Here is a 20,192-nt window from a genome sequence, read left to right as displayed (position 1 = left end):
CAGTCAGAGCACACACAGTGGCAACCTGTTTTTCTGAACCATATCTTTAGTTTTTCCCCAAAGGAAGACTACATAAAACATCTGGGAGACACACAGAAGAAATGTCAACAGCCTCTCCTCCTGCCTTGTTATTTATCAACAGATAAATACAGTCTGTGCTCTTCAAGCAGATGTGTCTGGGGCGAGGAGCAGAGCGAGTGTTCTAACAGTCTGTCATATTTTCCAGTGTAAACGTCTAAGTTTATAGTTGGGGCAAGCTATGCATACGATCATACAAAGTAGCCAAAATATCTATGTCTTTGAGATCTATGCACTCAAATTTGACAACTAGCATTTCTATTACAAAACAAAAAGAGGAAATACTGCCAAGTCAAAAGCCCAAATGTCCACATGGCATCCTTAAGGGGTTAAAAGGCACTGGGCTTTTATGACCACACAGCTATCTTTCCTTCTTCCGCAGTCAAGGAGGCAAGTTGGTTTCCACGAAAATCCATATTTGCAAGGCAACATTTAGTGGATTTCTGAAGATGTTTTTGTCCTTGAAGTTAGTTGGTAGACAATAAAAAAGTATTTGGCAAAGAGGAGCAGGAAAAGGTCTTGGAAAATTGTGCAAGACAATTATATGCTGTTTAATAGGGCAATTTTAGTCTATGAAAAACCCATATCTGGCAGAATATTCTGATTTAGAATAAATATTGATAGTTTGGAGAAAATATTAATGTAACTGCATAAGAGAAACTTCATTTTTGATTATTGAACATCTGAGGGAATGATAAACAGTGATCTAGCGGGAAATTCTCCAGAGAAAGAGGCCTTTGTGCTTATAATGTTTTTATGGTCAGTCTGGGTCATAAATCCAACTTACAAAGTGGCAAAATCAGAAGTCCAAGAAACTCCTTGGGAGTTCACTCTAGCAAGCCACACAAAGCAGTGTCAGACAAAAGAGGTGAAGGGCCTCACCGCCGAAATAAAAGTGTTTTTCATCTGGTTACGTATTCACCAAGTCCTTAGAATGATGGGAAGATTGGGAAAGCTGACATCATCAGCCAAGGTAACAGAAATATCCCAGAGATGAGCTCAATATGCAAGTCCACTTAAAGTATATTTCATAGCACTCTAAGAACCCCCAGTCTGCTCCCATATATCTGTAAGAGACATCTATTGCTCTCAATTTGTATGTGGAGGAAATATTGGCTGAAGGTTAGAACTCAAGGTTTATAAGTATTTAGTTACACATTTCTCTGTTATCTATACTCCTTCTAGAAAAGTTTCAGCTGTTAAAATATGGAGTACGATCACACTTTGTCTATAATTAGAATATCTACTACAGTGCAGTTGTAACTTGTACAAATCCAAGCAAAAATACAGAAAGAAACTCACTTTGTATCTCTGTTTTTCCAGGTTTCTTCTCCCCTGGCTTTGTTGGACCGCCTGTTTGAACTGAGGCAAAAGTCCATCATTAACAAAAACATTATGGGAAATAATGTTTAATATATATATATTAAAAACATAAGACATAAATTGGTTTTTAATATTGTATTTCAAATGTTTGGTCTTGTCCAGCTGGTCAAAGTGCCAAACAATGATTTCCTTACAAATGAATTATTTTAATGAAATGTTAGCGATACTTCAAAAGGATTTTTACATTCTTGTGCTACTTCTTGAGACCAAGTTTAAAGGCGCAAATAAACTGTTCATAACTGCTAATAACTAGAACTGTATTATCATGGTGCTTATATGTTACCTATATAATAGGAGATTAAACCTGAAGCTGGAAAATTGTCTGCATAATACATACACGTGTATCTATGTAACAGTAATAATCAAAGAAAACTAGGCTATCAATTTGAAAGTGGGGAGAACATGGAAGGAGATGGAGGAAGGAATTTCTGGGGGGGTGGGGAGGGGCTCTGGAGGGATGAAGGGAAGGAAGTGGCATAATTGTATTTTAATTTAAAATATACAAAAATTATTTCAAATTTAAAAACAAAAATAACAGAAAAATAATTAAAGTACTTAAAATTGTATGTGCTCTTACTTGTTAGTTGACCTATAACTGGCACACTTTCTTCTACTTCATTATAGGAAGTTATAGTCACCACATACTGTGTTTCAGGAACGAGGTCTGATAATAGAGTTTCAGTGGTACTAGCTGCAAGGGTAAATTCTTTAGTAGGCTCATCTGAAAATACAAAAAGAAAAATATGAATACAATATAAACTTTGTTTATGAATAAAACATAAAACTCCTGAAAATAAGATATTACAAAGCAGTCTAAATGTACTCCAACACTGAAACTTTTACCATATGCATTTTTCAAGACATCCAAGAGTTGCTTTTAATAGTCTTCCAAAAGTAAGGCCTTGCATTTTTAGAAAACTAATATTTGCAATGGTATTGCCTTTATCTGACAACCAGACTTAAAACTTAAAAGGCTTGAAATTCCTCTATATTAAAGGTATGTCATAATATCAAACCAAAAATATATCATTATTTTTATGACATCAGGAAATAATAAAAATTTTATAAATAAGATATCAGTCAGAAAGTAATTTGACTTTAAATTATAAATTAGATGAGAGAAAAAAGATAGAAAAAAACACATTCAAAGGTGGGCCATATGCTAATTAATACCAATAGTCCTCTGAAATGACTGAATTGAGTATCACATGTTTCAAGATATCATATACTAAACCTTTATTTATATAATGACAGCACACTTCCATCTAGATTTTTTAACTCTTAATTCAGTCAGAAAGCATGATAGCTCCTAGGGACTGCATTCCTGTCAATACTTTTATTTTATATTATATTATATTATATTATATTATATTATATTATATATCATCATATATATGATATATTATATATCAATTATATTAAATATTTCACAAAGCATATTTAAGAATGGTAGCATATATAACAAGACTCTAAGAAATGCTCCTGGTTTCTATATGAGCCACATACAATAACCAGAGCACTGTGGGACATGATGATATTAGAACTTTGTGGTATTCATTTTGAACATTGAAAGTCAATATTTCCAGTATCTTGAAATTGTATGGACCCTATTTGGGTTGTTTTAGGGTATTCTTTAGAATAATCAAATGTACTTAAAGATAATCAATCAAATTAATCAATGTACTTAATTAATCAAATGTACTTAATCAAATTAATCAAATGTACTTAAAGATAAATGGGAAAGAGTGACATTTTCACTCTTTTTTCAGTTTTTTGGCCATACTGTCTTTTTTATTTTAAATCTTCCTGATGAGAATGTATTTTAAACTGCTGGTATTCTAAAAGGCCAAGAAATACATAACTGCTAGTGATTAGTAATATTGGCAATATCCATGTTCATTGCCAACCAATGAAGACTTCTTATCATTTAGACAATGCAAATAATTACTTTCTCACCTATTTTTAGACATTGGTTCTCCACACTTGGGCAGCATGGTTGATTAACACTGTAGATAACACAGTAGAACATCTAAAACAAGTTTTGTTTTGTTTGGCCTTGTTTCCTGAAAATATTAGGGTTGGAATCTGTAGCTCTGAGTCCACCAAATACCTGATAACATCAGCCAAATCACTCTGGCTTGCTCATCCTTGCCCTCCCTGCAGGTAAACATGAGATTTGGCAAACTATATGATCTCGATGTCTCTGTCCAAAAACCTCAGCATCTTGAAACTCACCTGTTGTAGAGTCCACTGTTATTCTATAACCCACAATTGAATCAACTGGTCTTTCCCATGACATATGAACAGTATTTTCATCTATAATTTTAAAATTCAAGTCGGAAGGTGGGTCAACTGCAAAAAGAGAGTTGAGATCAGTTGTGTTTTCCAATGTCAGAAAATGGTTAATATAATTAATGAAGAATTGTGTTGAGCAAAGCTTACTAAAGTTGTCTTTGCATAAATTTGTTTCCAACAAATATAAAATATATCTTGTTGGATCAGAAAAAATTAAAAGCTGACAAGATATGACAAAACATCAAGAAGTGTACAAATTACAGAAGACAGCACGGAACACTTGCTCCTTGAGTTGCTAGGCCATTCAAGAATGGTCAGCAAAATCAAGCAGAAAAGAAACATGTTTGGATACGAGAACAATGAAATCACATATAATAACCACATATGCAAACAATTCACATAACAATTAAGGAAATTCGATACATGCTGAGTGCACTTTGAACAAGCATGCCAAATCACAACCTGCTTACAACCATAGACGTTAATTTAGAACAGTGACACCATACTCTTTTATAATGTAGAAAGAAAATCGCTGATGGTTTGGGTTCAATCTCTGCATTGTTGCTTTGTTATTGTTGCCTGCTACATCTCAGTCTGTGGCAGAAGGTTTTAAAAGGTATTTGAATGGAAAAGAGAAATCATTTTAAAAAAGTAAATATGTCTCACTAGGAAACATACATTTAAATGTATATTCATATCAAAATAAGAAAAATATTAAAATGAGATGTTAATAATTTATGAGTATATAAACAGTGCTAGAGATGTTTATAAAACTGATATACTGCCTGTTTACACCAATATGACATGTTCCCAAGGTGTAAACCAACATGGTCATTGCCTTTATAGTAAGCACAGACCATACTAGAAGGAGCATTTTTAAGTTAAAATGCCAGTGTGGCCCTTTAAAAAACAATGGTTAATTATGAAAAGACAACATTAATGTATAGTGGAGGGCAATTATTTACAGAACTTGAAGGGAAATAGAAAGGAAGGACCAGCAATGGAAGACATGACTTGCATACAATCTTGAAGAACTCAATGACAGAAATAACTGTGAAGTACAGAAAGGAACGGTTTACATACAAAACTGTACAGCATCATGCATGTGTCAATGAAATGTTGACTTGTTTTTAGTTTCCCACAATGAACGAAAGCCTCCATGTACAATAGTCACTACACAAAGACATTCCTGAAATATTTTATAATGATATTCTCTGCACAATGTTCATGCCTCCTCGTGCAGCGTTGTATTGACTCACTGACAGTGCATGGTCGATGCTTTGAAAGTCATTACACTTGGAGCAAGTTCAATACAGTAGGCGATTTTCAGCCATTTGCTTCTTTAAATGTCTTAGTCTTAGTCTACAGACATGATTCATTGTGAGTGAGAAGGCTTACCCCTGTTTTAAAAAGGTTGCCATCTCCTCTTCAAATTTTACAAAAGTCAATTGAAGTGCTGTAATAGCTCTGAGACAAGTCAGAATTTAATGGGGATTACGGCCATCTTTAACATCCATAGCACATTTTGAAAGGAAACAAAACTCATCAGGCAAACATCTGCTTTAATAAATTGCTGCTTCCAACTGTAGGAGATGGCTTTATTTTTGTTGGATACACTAGAAGAATGAATGTTACTTTCTTATTATCCATACACAGGCAGTGAGATTAGAACTATTAATCTACATGCGCAGTTTAATCATTCAGCATTCTTCTGTCTGGAACCATATCGCAATGTTTAGCTGAAGTCATCACTTAGTATATGTAACGAGCATGCAACAGATGTTAATAGGACAATGGGTATTAAGAATATCATTATAAAATATTGTTCTGATAGCAATGGCTCAGGACAAATTTAATGCAAAGGCAGACACAACCGGCCTGAGCAGCTTTTTTAAAAAAAAATCAGTACATGGAAAAATAGTACCACCAACCTTGGAAATTGACCTGAAGGAGCGGACATTAGGTTAAAACTGCTGAAGGTCAGCAGCGGCCCACCTTGTTGATATCCAAGTGACCAGGATTCCAGATAGACTGAAAAAATGACTGTGGGGGAAAAGTCTTGAACATTTTAGAGGATTGTAAGGTACTCGTGGAAACTCAGATGTGGTGCATGGAATTTAAAAGCAGGAAAAATGGTCTCCCAATGTGTGAAAAGCAGCACCCACTCCTCTGTCACATTTTGACTATTTACCAGATACACAACATTTCAAGACTGTCATTCATTTACATATTTTGTGATTTATTATGAAAAAATAATGAAGTATGTGTTAGAGTATGACCCACATCTATTTAAATCAATACAAATACATGTTTTTATTGATTTGGGAAGATTTTTACATTAAAATAATTCACAACCACCATCACATTGCCACAGAGTTTAGGTGTTCCCTAAAATAATGCTGATATTGCCATAGGACAAACACTAACTAGCTACATACAGTTTGCAAACACAAACCACCATAGCCAAGCCAAGGGTAACATAATTAAAATTATAGATAATAATCTGATTCATAAAACCTGGCTTCTTATCATGAAGAAATGAAACCTTGAATATTTATAACTGGCAATATAATTTTATACTTAAACATAATGTGTTTAGTATCAAAATACTGTGAAAAGAAAGTGGAATTTTGTTGAGATTTCTGTTACACAAGCTATAGAGGATTTAGGATATGGTAGGAATGTTCATACTATGTGAGATGTACTTGATGTCTTCTGTATAATGTGCAGATATAGACATTTTACTTGTTATCGATTTTGTCTTTATAATAACCTAACTATAGGCCTTGAAATCATTGATTTACAAGTGAAATTCAAATGAAGCCATTATAGCTCATTGGTATCAATAATTTTATCTTGCAGTTTGTATAGTTTTCTGCTGCGTTAGATTAAATGTAAACAGAAGAAGTGTTTCAATCAGAAATTTTAGGACATTTATACTACCTGTTAATATGTACATACATATGTTTCTATTCTCTGAAAAGTCACTATTAAAAATTTATATCTGCCCAATAATATGTATGCATCATGCTGCCATCTACAACTTAACTATAGATAGAATTTGGAAGGTAGCCATGCTCACCACTATGCCATCAATGTAGAGTTATTTAGAATTTGATATATTAACTTCACACACTTGTTCAAATAATTTTAAAATTAGTGTGTCTGTCTTGGCTTAAAGAAAAATAACCTTTTTTCAATTAGAGTAACCAACAAAAGTCTCTGGAAGAATGGCAGAAATAAGCAAATGGATGGATGGATGGATGGATGGATGGATGGGTGAGTGGATAGATGGATGGATGCATGGATGGATGGATGAATGCATGGGTGAGTGGATAGATGGATGGGTGAATATAATATAATGTTACAAACAAAGCAAATATAAAAGTTACATAAAATATCAACTTGAAAAAGTAGTAGAACCTTTGTTCTGATATTTGAAACAACACTGGAAAGGATATTTTTTCAGTGGTAGAGGCCTTGGATGTGCCAAATGTGATTATCTAAAAGCTACAATAAAATATCAACTCAAGGAACTCTCACTTCCTCCCCTGTTATATTTCATAAGCATTAATTTAATTATTAGGCATTTAATGCTACCAAAATTCATATTGTTTGCATTTATAAATGCCAAAAATAGCAGCTGAAAATTAACATTTCAGACAATCAATGAATTACTTAATACACATTATAAAAAATGTTTTGTCCATTAAGTTAGCCAGATTGAACAATTGCTGGGAACAAAGGAAAATCAGCACTAGCCCACTGGTCCTGGATCCTATCTGTGCTATGTAGTAACCATACTAGAAAACTTACGAATGGGTGCATAGATGGATGAATGGATGCATGAGTGCATGGGTGGATGGATAGATGATAAATCAATGTGTATAATATGCTAAGACAAAGCAAATCTAAAAGCTACAATAAAATATCAACTCAAGGAACTCTCACTTCCTCATCTGGAAAATAAAACAATCAGGATAGATGACATCTAAGTTCTCTGGTTTGAATGCTTTGTTGTATATTAGAAACAGAACTACAAAAATATAAGGAGAGATGGCCAGAAGGCCATGAGAATAAATGGAAATCTGCAACTGGCAGTGGGGCAGAGGAAGGTAGGGAGCATCTCCAGAATGAGACAGAGACCTGGGATAAGGGAGGTGCCTAGGAATCAATGGTGGTGATCTTAGCTGTGACTCACAGCATTGGGGACATGGAGCCTGAAGAGGCCACCTCCTGTAGCTAGGCAGGAACCCCTGTGGAGCAATAGGGACACCAACGCACCTACAAAACTTTCAACCCAAAATGTATCCAGGGGTTGGAGCAAAGACTGAGGGAATGGCCAAACAATAACCAGCTCAACTTGAGATCTGTCCTATGGGCAAGCCCCAATTACTGACACTATTAATGATACTCTGTTAGGCTTGCAGACAAGAGTGTAGCATGGTTATCCCCTGAGAGGCTACACCCAGCATCTGATTCAGACAGATGCAGAGACCCATAGCCAAACATCCCTTTCATAAGAAGGGGAGGAGGGATGGGCAAAGTATTGTGGGTATATATATATATATATATATATATATATATATATATATATATAGAGAGAGAGAGAGAGAGAGAGAGATTTCTTAATCTAAAAAGAAGGCAATTAAAGGCATGGATTAAAATCACCGAGGAACTGATAATGACTGATTATTCTGTTATAAACTATAAATGATACAAAAATTAAAACTGAATTTCACAAATTTTATGCCCATCTCTAATTCTAAATTAATGTACAGTTCTCAAGGAACAATAAGCATTAGCTATTTAATGCAAAATTAACTTTTCTAAAAAATATATTAACATATGATACACAAACCCAGTCTAGCTCACACAATCTACGTCCATATAGAGCACTAACAAAGTTTTAACTTTGCTTGTCTATTTAATATCTACTTAACAAAAAAAAAAAAAAAATCACCTTTTTACCTTTACTTCTATAGGGCACAGTAACCTAGTGCGGTAATATAATTCGTCATACAGATGGAGACACAGTGGAAGTTTTATTATGATTTTTTTAAAGGCAAAATGTAAGTATTTTAAGTATTTTAAAATAACTTAAATTAACATGAAAAACTGTGCTTCCAGCATATATTTTAAAAAATCAAATAAAAATTACCCTAGAAGATTGTTAACCAAGGGGCAAGCTGAAATTCTGAAATACCCTCATAGAAAGATTTCAGGGAGAAAAAAAAATCTATTTCGTAGCCCAACATCTCCAGAAAGACTTTGGCCACAGATTTTCTTAGCCCTCCCTCTCCAGGCTTCCGGGGGCCATTTAGCTAGTAGTTAGCGCCAGGGCTGAGCAGCCCAACAGGGAGCAAACGGCCACATGTGGCTATCAAGCCCTTGAAGTGTGGCCAGTCCATAAGGAAATGCGCCTCAGATGTAAAAAGCGCATGCGCAGCTTCCAAAACTCAGCACAGAAACGCAAAGGAGCTCGCTGATGCTTTGTCTATCAACTGCATGTCGAAACAAAAATATTGTGTTAAAACCTTTCACACTGAAATCGGTTTTTCTGTTCCCTTTTGTTTTATTTATAGGACTATAAGAAATGTTTGAGTTATGCATATGGCTTGCATTGGTGACTCAGAATTCTGTCCGACACTGCCAAACTAGAAACCAATCCAAAAATGAATTTTATTAAAATATACTTGCCTAAAGGAGGAGGAAGAGGAGGAAAAGGAGGAGGAGGAGGAGGCACGAGCGTAAGAAAGAAGAAAAACCAACTACATCATATGGAAATTAAAAGATAAAATATGAGCTAATCAGAAAGGCCGATCGTATAATGTCCTTTTTAACTGTACTTTGCAGGTTGGTCAGTGCCACTTAAGTGATATTTTCCACTTAGCATAATCACCAACCTAACCCTATACTTAAGAATTCTTTTAGTTTCAACGAACTATTTTCTTAATGAGCAATAAACAGGCCACTTCAGTGACTTATCTAAAAATATCTTCAGTAGCGCTTCCAGAAGTTTCTCAAATAAAATTCCTTCCTAACTGACGTCACAGCAAGGATTACCGAAAGACCACCTCATCAGAATACTTCTTCAGGAGGCAAGAGTAGACTCATCAAGAAAGCCAGACCAGCAAGCATCTTTGGATGTTAAATGTGCTATATACATCTGGAGCCCTAAGATTCCCTAACATTAACTCTCTGTACTGTAGTTTTGAAGTAGAACATTAAAAAAAAAAAAAAAAAAAAAACAGGATAGTCAAGAAACCGCCCTACATACCTACCCCCTCTAGGTGCAACACAGTCCACCCTGGAATTTCCAGAGCCTACAGACATCACCTCCCTAACTTCATTAAAGACATTTCTTTCATTGAAGAGGGTAAAAAGGCTTTTTAAGATTAACCCATTAATCTTTCAGGATATGATTAATTTGCAAAGCCCCGAATGACAATTGAAAGAGCCAGTAAGATTATTAAATGGAAGTTGCTTCCTCAATAAATACTGAGACATTAAACCACTAAGTGCACCAAACAAAACAAAATTAGGTTAAAAGTCTAACAAAAGTTTTCTAGAGGGCGGGGTACAAGGAGATGTTTTGGAGCCACATTGTGATGGCCCTGGCCACCTAGTGCCAAGATACTGAGGTTAGACGCGGCCAGATCTCCCCCAGCCAGGCAAACGCTAGAGCACGCCAAAAGGGTACCCGGATCCCAGCCGCCTCCAGGCTGGAAACGCTGGCGCAGAGCCAAGCCACCCCTCCTCCCAAGCTGGGTTGTTCTGGGACCGAATGCTTCAGAAACCCTGGAACCAAACGCAAACAGCAGGAGTCCCCAGATTAAGTGAGCACCCCCTAGGGTTCAGTTTCTGCTTGTCACTCATCCCCACCCACCCACCTACCCACCGCCTCAAGCTACTGACAGTTTGAAGGTTGGCTCCTTTGCCTGAAAGTCTGCCTACCCAAGCTAACCTGCTCAAAGAGAAAAGAAATGAAAACTGGACGCTCGGGGCTGGCAGTGTTGGAGTCTTTTATTTCATGTTGTCACCAAGGTCACAGTCCTGACCCAGGTGATCAGCTGCTGATCCTGTAAGGATGTCCATATTCTGAGGTTCCTGGTGCCCAGACGTCGGGGATCCTCTTGACAGAGCTGGATACAGTTGTTGCCCTATCCACGGGACTGATCCTCAAAGAAGGCGGCAGTGTAGGCGGCAGTGTGGACAGCACACTGCAGAGACAAGCGCAAGGAGACCACACAGCACTGTACAGAACAGGGGAAGCAGAATATACGAGCTGCACCTTAAAGTTCAGAAACGGACACACCTCAGGAAGGCGGGCATTTCCCTCAAGAAGAGAAAGCACCGTAGAAGAGCAGAGAAAACAGACCAAGCAACAGGAGCGGGAGATGAGAGTCATTTTTCCTTTCTTGAATTCTGCAGTTTCACTTGCCATAGGAGAAGTAAAAGCATTTTACCTTCTGCCTCAATGGAAGACAGGAGTAGGGCCACGCCCAGGGCGGCCAGCGCTCGGGGAAGCCTGGTCTGCATGCTTGTGCCTCAAGCTCACAGCCTCATGAAGGGATCTGCAGGAGGAAGCAGTGATCCATCAGAACCCAGCCCGAGCAGACCAGGAACAAGGTTAGACTGGAGCCTAAACATGGTCCAGAACCCAGCCAAACCAGCCTTTAAAACAACGGGGCCCAGCCCAGCACATAATGGACCTATTGTGGAGCCATGGAAGGCAAGTTCTTCCAATAGGTTTAATCGGGGCACTAATAGGAAATTCTAGTTTCAAGACGATGCTCTTCTCCCAGGGAACTGGTGCTCCTGGTGCCCTGTAAAGGCCTGACCAGACTGCACATGACTTCTTATTGCCAAGGTGATGGATAATTTAGAGGTCATTTTATCCCTGACTCAACCAAATGTCTCTTCCAGCTGGGGATTTCATTTGGCTGCTTTTCCCTAACTGCTGAACTCTTTAGGTAACTGTGCTTTAGTGGTCCCAGGGTAATTTGAAAAAAAAATTAATAAATAAACCTGTTTTGTGCTATTTTCTTCAGTTTATCCTGACCAAAAATGTGCAAGTAAGTCCTTGAGATGTGGAATAGATCACATAGGGGTGTGGAAGGGCCAAATGAACCCCAGTTCTTCTGACAACCATGTTGTTTTTATGTCTAATAAACTCTTTACCAAAGACAAGAGGGAACCAACTCTAAAATGCATAATAAAAAGAGACAAAGCAGTAGAAAAAAAAAGCAAAACACCCTTTTCTGTTTCTAAACATTCTTAAATTTTACAAACCACAATAATTCTTCCTTGTATTTAACTATTTCATAATGCTGGAAGATTGCAACTAATACAAGCCTCCAAAGTGAGAAGGTTTCTTAATTTTTCCTGACTTTACAACTAGATTCATTCCTTATGGCAGGGTCCCACTTGTCCTTTGCAGTTTCCCAACACACAGTAGCTGTTTTAGCAGCAGAATGGACTGTCCTAGTATAGTCTATGATCCAATCCAGAAACAAAAGTTACCAGCAATTAGCCGGACTGCGAAAGTGCCTGTGGCCAAAGGCAAAAACAGAATGAGGAGATTCAGAGGTCCACACATTACTTTAAGGCAACACCATTGGCCTCATGACAAATGAGATGGGGGAAGGGCTCTGGTGTTTGGGAATTGAAAAACAGCCAAAGGTTGGGCTCTCCTTGAGAGAAAAGAAACTGTCTCCAGCCATGCCTTTCCAAACCCTTGGCCCAGGGGTCAGGGAAGCTTTCCTCATCTGAGTGTAAATTGCATTTTACATGTCTGATGAGCAGGCAAGCCAAATTGCCCAGAGCTCCTTTTTATGAAGCCAATATTAAAATTTTGGCGCAGCTCTGGGATCTAAGGGATTTTGGTAATGTCTTTTCCCCTAATTAACAGCATTCAAACTCATTCCTACATTAGTCAAAATTTTTAAAAATAAAAAGGCATGCTTGCTCCCATAGTTGTCGTCACCGGGCCATCCCGTTGATAACACAATTTAGGATGCAGTCGGCATTTGTGCTCAAGAAAAGTTAAAGGGTGGTAACCTACCCACAAAATTCGGTGTGCAATTTTTGGACGGGTTGTTAATAAGTTGAACAAAAACTTGAGTCTTGCAAGAGTTTATCTTAGTCTAGTGCGCCACCTATCGGCTTCCTGACTCAGCATCAAGAATGAATCACCTCTTTTTGGGGATATCTGAAGAATAACTCAACCCTCTCAGCCAGCCAAGAATTCCATTCGTATACGTTTAAAAAAAAAAAAAGTTTCTCTCTCCTTCTTAGCCAAAACATTTATCGGAGTGCTTAGCAACACTTCATTGAGCATTCTCAGACATAGAAGTCTGAAAGCGGTAGTCCTTACGTGGCAGTAGGATTTCCCTCACTTCCCCCTCATGAATGAAAATGAATCAACTGTCCGGAGTTGGGGCACTCTGGGAACTGGTTCCTTTCAGACGACTCGCCCCTCCCCCACCCCTTGCTGGAAGAGATCAACTCCTTAACTCTCTCAAGTTAAATTTTTTCAAAAGCACGCACATGTTTCACCGGCCCATCGCTATTCCAGGCGTCACCTACGTCTTCTATAAAGGCTACCTAGCCAAAGACGAACTTAAGCTTGTTTCTCCCCCCCCCCACCCGCCACACCCCATCCTTCCCCAATATTTCTTAGAAGACTCCAACCTTGGAGCAGAGAGGAGGTCCGAACTGGTCAAGGGTTGGATAGTAGCCGAAGAAGCCAGATGCGGGTCCCATTTGTCACTGCTCTTAAATGCACTGGCTCCACACACTCTGATTTCTACACTCAAAGACTGGAGGAGACACCTCCTCAAAAGTCCCACTGACTGACCCTGGGTAAAACTTAATCCCAATGCATTCAGGAGGAACCCAAAAAGGAAGTCTCAGAAGCTGTGAAAGCCGGCCTAACCCACCAGCCCTTTGAAAGCAGTGGAGGATGGAGTTAGGGCAGCTCCCCCGGAGCATCTGGAGATGCCACTAAAGCCCAGTCTCGCCAAGCTGGAGCGCTTTCCACTGACCCTCCGTGGAATTCTTCGCGGAGCGCACAGAACTTCACTTCGTTTTCCGGCAATGCCTTGTGCCCCTGCCGCGAGCCTCACATCCCTGGCAAAGCCACCAGATTATAAAGAGCGACCTATGCAGCCCGTGCACTTCACTGAAAGCCACAGCGACTGTAGAGGGCATTCCCCTGCAGATGGACACACTGAGTCCCACTTTGCACGCGAACAAGCCACCTTTCCTTCACCCTCCAAAAATCCAAAGAAACCGCCAAATTCCCGTGCCACAGATCTATCTCGGGCACACTAATCAATCGCTTCCAAAGCCAACCAGTCCCTGCTGGGCATTCTGCCAGCCCCGGGTTAAGGTGCAAGCACGAAGCGACTTTCCCCAGCTTTCTTTGGGCAAGGCCGCGAGGAAGGGTGGGGGATGGGGTGGGGAACAGTAGCCAGACTGACCTGAGCCGGAGGTGACAGAGGGAGCCGGCGTCCAGCAGCCTGCGCGTGGGACCCCCGGGCCTGGGAGGGCGCTGCGCTCCAGGAGCACCTGGCGGCCGCGGGTGTAGAAAAGGCGGCGGGAGCACCCAGGAGCAGCGCCTAGTGCGCGGAGCGGAGGCAGGGGGACTGGATGCAGCTGCCCGCGGACGCGTCTGCAGCGGCCGCCTTTGCCGACTGGGAAGAGACTCCGCGCCGCGGGCTACTTAATAGAGGGCTGTTCCCGGCTCTCAGTTTACTCGGTTACGAAACGCCTGAGAAGGTGGAAGGCTGCCACGGGTGATGTATGCTCCTCGGCGGTGAAGGAGGTCTACTTTTGGGAACGTGTGCATACTTCGAGCATTCCTTCGGCGTGAGGTGGCGATCGCCGTAGTAGCAATGCCCCTCCGGGGGCGGGGAGGAGGGAGGGAGAGAGGGGGACAGCCGCAGCCGGGTTCCCTGCCAAGGGAGGCCGCGGACTCCTCCGCTTGGGGCGGGCTAGGGGGCTCGGGTTTCCCTATCCCAACGAGTTTCTTTAATACGTTTATTTTTCTAAGTTAAGAACAATGGAGAAGGGGAAAAACGGATCTTAGTTTCAGAAGAGCGGGATGGGCATCCCCTTTGTGCCACACCATGCCATCTCCGGCCGTCACCACCGTCCCCACCTCCACCTTCCTCCCCCTCTGTCCTGGGTGCACTTAAAACCGATTTACAGGGTTTCCATTAACTAACTGTCTGTGCACGCGGCAGGCCTCTGTCTTTCCCAGTCTCCAAGCCGCGACTTTGAAAACTCCGACAGCCGCCTGCTCCCGCTCAGGGATAGGATGGCTTTCCCAGGCCTGCCTGTCTAACCTAGTTTTTCAGGATAGAGATGGGAGGCTTCGGTTCCATCTGGAGGGAAGGAGAGGAAAGCTATTGGAACCTGGAGGGGTCATCCCCACAGGACATTCAAGAACGAGTTTTATTCGCCGTAGAAATTTCTTATCCGTTTGAGAGGAAAAGCTGGCCCGCGTTGGGGCTTCAAGCGGCGCTTCCCTTAAAAATTCCTAGAGGTGAAAAGGACGAAGAGGAGCTCGGGGACGCGCGCGCGCACGCGCCTGCTACTGGGAAGGCCAACTAGGAGCTGCACACTCCGCCAGCACACTGGCTTTTTTCTGCAGCTCCCCCATTCCCGGCACTCCACCCCTTGGACGCAGTGGGAGTCTGGCGCTTGAAGTTGCCAAATTGTCCAAGACGCATGGGAGGGAGCGTCCAGTAGTCACACGATGTTATCCGAAAAGCGCTCGAAGATTCTTACATGCGCTTGTGAGCTCAGAACTCGCTCCGCTCATTTTTCGGCCTCTTGAAGCCCAGAGAAGTCGCCTCAGCAGGGTTGGGCTAGTGGGTACTGGAAACAGGAGAAAGCTCTGGAGCCTGGAGTTAACTGCCCCTTGATAGCAGAAGCTGAGAGAGCACACCTGACTTAAGCCTTTCTTCCATGCTTGATGTCACCTCTGCACATCTGACCTTCCCTCCTCTAGGCACGATAGTACTAGGACTGGCAAAAACCTTCCTGCGCTTTTGCCCAGTCCCCTTGCGCCTTGCCCTAGGGCTGCCTCCCAGCCAAAGCTAAACCAGAGCAAGAGACGAGACTGGGAGAAAAGAAACGAGAAAAATGAGAATGGCCACCTCTGCACATTCTTGGAGCACGCAGGGCCCACTCAAAGGCCACTGAGCAGCTTGCACAAAGCGCCCACACTGTGCGCAGGCTTTTCCCTCATGTCTCCACAGCTCTGGTGTCTGACTAGACCTCCAGCCAGCGTGTGAGCGCGTCTGGAGGATGCAAACACCAACGTGTGCGACACAGCTGATGTTTCACACCCCGGTGGTGCTTAGAGCCACCCGCAGGAGCCCCTCTTTAAGCCTGAAGGGACCTTAGCTTCCAAGCCTGCTCTTTAGCGGGACATGGAGGACGTGTAGGGAACAGAGTCCAGTATGGTTCCCAGACAAGTGAAGGAAGCAACAAGGCAGACCAGGGCCATGGTCCCAGCACCCTACTGTGCAGGTGAAGGGCTACATCTGCTATTGAACACACGCGCGCGTGTACACACACACACACACACACACACACAAGCACAACGACGACATTCCCTACCTAGAAAGGGAGAGCTGTCGGAGTGAAGAGTGTCTGTCCCTGCCTTGCTCAGTCTGCAGCCTGAAGACAGTGAAACACGCTTCTGGACACACACATGCTCTCCAGCCCACAGCAGGGAGCGACAGGCACCCAGGCTCCTTTTGCTCTAGTCATTCTTAGCCAGGGGGGAAATGCTGCAAGAAAGGTAGATGAAGCCAACCAACAGCTGCAGAAGCCCTCCTCGCCCCTCAGAAAAAAACAATCCCTGTGCAAAATTTCATGGTTCTAGAAGGGGGGGGGGGGCGACTTGCTAGTGAAGGAGACAGTCACAACTTTATCCGAGCACGCTTATTCACAAGGGGCCATGGGACAATTCAAATCCGCACAGCCTAAAGTCTGAATTGTTTGGTCTCCTGGGCCCTGTAAGTTTGACTCCAAGTACAGTAAAGAGACAAACTTGATTGAGCCCCCTCCTACCCGGGTGCCTTTCAGTGGTGCATTTACTTCTTAACTCCCCTTGGAATCCGTTAGGTTTGCAGTAAAGCGGTGTTTTTCTGACTGAAGCACAGCTGCTTGTGTTTACTGAGTCTGGTTGCTTCCTGTGGGTCTTACTCCTCTGGCCAGACCCCCGGGATCGGCCCAATCCTCTCTCTTCCTCTCTTCTGTTCCCACCTCTTCTCCCTTCGAGTCCTGGGTTCCCGGGGGTTCAAGATCTACAGGTCCCTTGTCGTACAGCGCGACCTAGTGGCTGACTAGAAATCTGAGTCAAAATTATGGAAGTAGAATTGGATTTTGAAAGCTGGAAGCGATTGGAGGAAAAATCTGACATTCACACACCTGACTCTTCAGATTGATAATTGAAAGGCGATACAGGCAGGCCCTTGGCGCTGTGTAGAGAAGACCCTGCCCCAAAGCTGCGAGGCTCTGGACAGTTTTTGAAAAAGTACACAGGGAGGAAAGATCCGTTTCAAGATGAAGCTGAGACACAGCTTCAAGAAAATTAAAAGTGCATGAACTCAACTTAACCAAGGCCCCTGCAGATAAGATAAACAGTTTCTACTCCCACTGCACATCTGTGACCCTCCAAGAGAGGAAAGAGAGACTTGGGCTGACCGTGTAGGCATTACCGAAAGCTGAGAACTCTGTGTGGGCCCAGAAAACGGTTGTGAGGGTCTGGAGACAAAGGTATAAAGTGCTGGTGTTCCTCCTCCCCGTTGTCGAAGGGTAACAGGCAGCCTGGCCAGGAGGAGTGGAAACTGTGTCTGAACCTTTCCTGTCCCTGTGGGCAATTCAATACACACTTAATCAGCACCTTCTGTGTACCATGTCTTAATTGTCATTCTCCAGCTGTGTGGGTCACATCTCCTAACCCTTCTGGTTTGCTTGTTTGTTTGTTTGTTTGCTTGTTTGTTGAGAGAGGGCTTCTTTGTGTAGCCCTGGCTTTCCTGGAACTCTGTATACCAGACTCGCCTCAAACTCACAGAGATTTGCCTGCCTCAGCCTTTGTTCCCCATGTGCTGGGATTAAAGGCATGCACCACCACCACCCAGCCCTGCCAATCCTTCTAATCCTTTCAAATAGTGCCACTCCCTGGTGGCCAAACTTTCAAGTGTAGGGGCCTATGCTGGCCATTCTTATTCAAACCATCACACCACTAAAGGCCAAATCCTGAGCAGCCAATTGTAAAGCTAAGGAAGACAAGGTATGTCTCTCAAAACTGTCAAATAACATTTGGGCTGGACACCTAAGGCAATTTTATGTGTACCACTCAAGCCTCCTGAATAACTGGGCCCTCTCTTAAAGAAGGGGTGCAGTGCACACCTACCTTTTATCTTCCCAGATTTTTTTCAGTGAATCCAAAGGCCTTCAATACTTTACCCACACCTCACTTATGCTAAAAGCACAACTCCCTGACCAGGGTCCAGGGTGTGGTGAGCTTGGCAGCAAAGAGAAGAAAGAATCTTCATCACAGGTATCTTACTATGCAAGATCTCAGCTCAGAACTCACAGGCTGCATAGGAAATTGTAACAGTTCTAAAGCACAGTGTGCACTTGCAAAGCCTTGCCCCTTGTCACAGTGGGCTACCCAGGTTTATTAAGAGCCAAAGACTGCTGGGAATTTATGCATAAGTTAGTTCTGATCTCCTTGGGCAAAATGTAAATTGGCAAGAGGAAATCAATTCACTTACAAGTGGAAAAAGCACCCTCTGCCCAGTTCTTTCTTCATCCCCTCAGTAGTCAGTCAGTAGCAACACAGGGAGGTAGAATCATTTGTTTGTGAAATCATTTGGATGTGAAATTAAGCGAAGGTGTGTAACTTCTGGTCAAGCTTCTACTGTGTCTGCAGGCAGTGCGCACATGCTGACACACATTTTCAGCATTGTGTTGTAGAAACTAAAAAATCACAGGAACTCAAGTTTTAAGATTTGATCTTGGGCTGGAGAGATGGCTCAGCGGTTAAGAGCACTGACTGCTCTTCCAGAGGTCCTGAGTTCAAATCCCAGCAACCACATGGTGGCTCACATCTGTAATGGGATCTGATGCCCTCTTCTGGAGTGCCTGAAGACAGCTACAGTATACTTACATAAAATAAATAAAATAAAATAAAATAAAATAAAATAAAATAAAATAGGTTTGATCTTGCCTGGCAGTAGTGGCACACGACTTTAATCTGAGGACTCCAGAGGCAGAGGCAGGCAGATCTCTGGGAGTTCAAGGCCAGCCTGGCCAGAGCCAAGTACAGGACAGCCATGGCTACACAGAGAAACCCTTGTCTCAGAGAAACAAAAACAAACAAAACTTTGATCTTTACTCTCAACTGGAATTGAGTTGTAACCAGACAAACATTACAATTCCTAAAATTTCCTAATGTATTTTTATACACTCACTAACAAATGCTGTGAAGTGTATTAACCAGTGACCCTCAATTCTCTAAAGCAAACATACTTTGAAATAATCCTTAAACTTTGGTGACATGCGCCCTCTAGTGGAAAAGAGAACTAATTCCCTAGTCAGGCTCAATTTAGTCACTTAATCTGGACCATTCATTCTCAAAAGTTTCTCTACCCATAGAGCTCGCTGAGGCACTCCGGGAAACCCCCAGATTCCCGTGTTTCAGGCCATTCCAAAAGAAGCACTTTTTGTACATAATGTGACTATATTAACGATGAGCAGAGAATTTGTAAAAAAAAAAAAAAAATGAGGAAACTGCTAGAGATCATATCCCTGAAAACTGAAGGACCAAAATAAAAACGAATTTAGGAAAAGTATATAGGATAGAATATAAACGACACCAAAAGAAGAAATCAGCCCAATCTATCACAATTCTCAACTTGCCTTAAGCAGATGACAAAAGAAAGATGGGAACACATTGTTATGAGATATATCTTATGCTATAGAAACTAATTAAGAATTACAAAGGGTCTACGGTGGTGTGAATGAGAATGGATCCCATAGACTCATACATTTGAATATTTGGCCCCTAATTGGTAGAACCATTTAGGGAAGGAAGAGTGATTTTGTTGGTGTGTTACCGGGGAGGATGCCCACAATGGACAGACCCAGAGACCCAGTCTTCGTCTTCTCCCTCTCCCTCTCCCTCTCCCTGTCCTCCCTCTCCCTCTCCCTCTCCCTCTCCCACTCCCTGTCCTCCCTCTCTTCCCTCTCCCTCTCTTCCCTCTCCCTCTCTTCCCTCTCCCTCTCTCTCTCTTCCTCCTCCCCCTTCCCCTCCCTCTCCCTCTCCCTCTCTTCCCTTTCCCTCTCCCTCTCCCTGTCCTCCCTCTCCCTCTCCCTCTCCCTCTCCCTGTCCTCCCTCTCCCTGT

General features: G+C 42.0%; 1 protein-coding gene across 2 annotated transcripts in view; it reads right to left on the bottom strand.

Annotated features, from left to right (window-relative positions):
- Col12a1 (collagen type XII alpha 1 chain) overlaps positions 1–14,635 on the bottom strand; it is a 120,947-nt gene extending 106,312 nt beyond the window's left edge. The window contains exons 1-5 of one of the 2 annotated variants that reach the window (XM_052187756.1): positions 14,244–14,635; positions 11,226–11,333; positions 3,697–3,813; positions 2,039–2,182; positions 1,381–1,440 (exon numbers count right to left, since the gene is read on the bottom strand). In XM_052187756.1, coding sequence (XP_052043716.1) covers positions 1,381–1,440; positions 2,039–2,182; positions 3,697–3,813; positions 11,226–11,298 — 394 coding nt within the window. In that variant the 5' untranslated portion in view covers positions 11,299–11,333; positions 14,244–14,635. The remainder of the gene's footprint in view (positions 1–1,380; positions 1,441–2,038; positions 2,183–3,696; positions 3,814–11,225; positions 11,334–14,243) is intronic. The other variant, XM_052187755.1, reaches the window with a different exon arrangement.
- Between the last annotated feature and the right edge of the window lie 5,557 nt (positions 14,636–20,192).

Source organism: Apodemus sylvaticus, chromosome 7, assembly GCF_947179515.1.
Source record: "Apodemus sylvaticus chromosome 7, mApoSyl1.1, whole genome shotgun sequence".
Classification (NCBI taxonomy): Eukaryota; Metazoa; Chordata; class Mammalia; order Rodentia; family Muridae; genus Apodemus; species Apodemus sylvaticus.
Note: the sequence above shows the minus strand (reverse complement) of the source record. Positions and strands in the feature narration are given on the sequence as shown.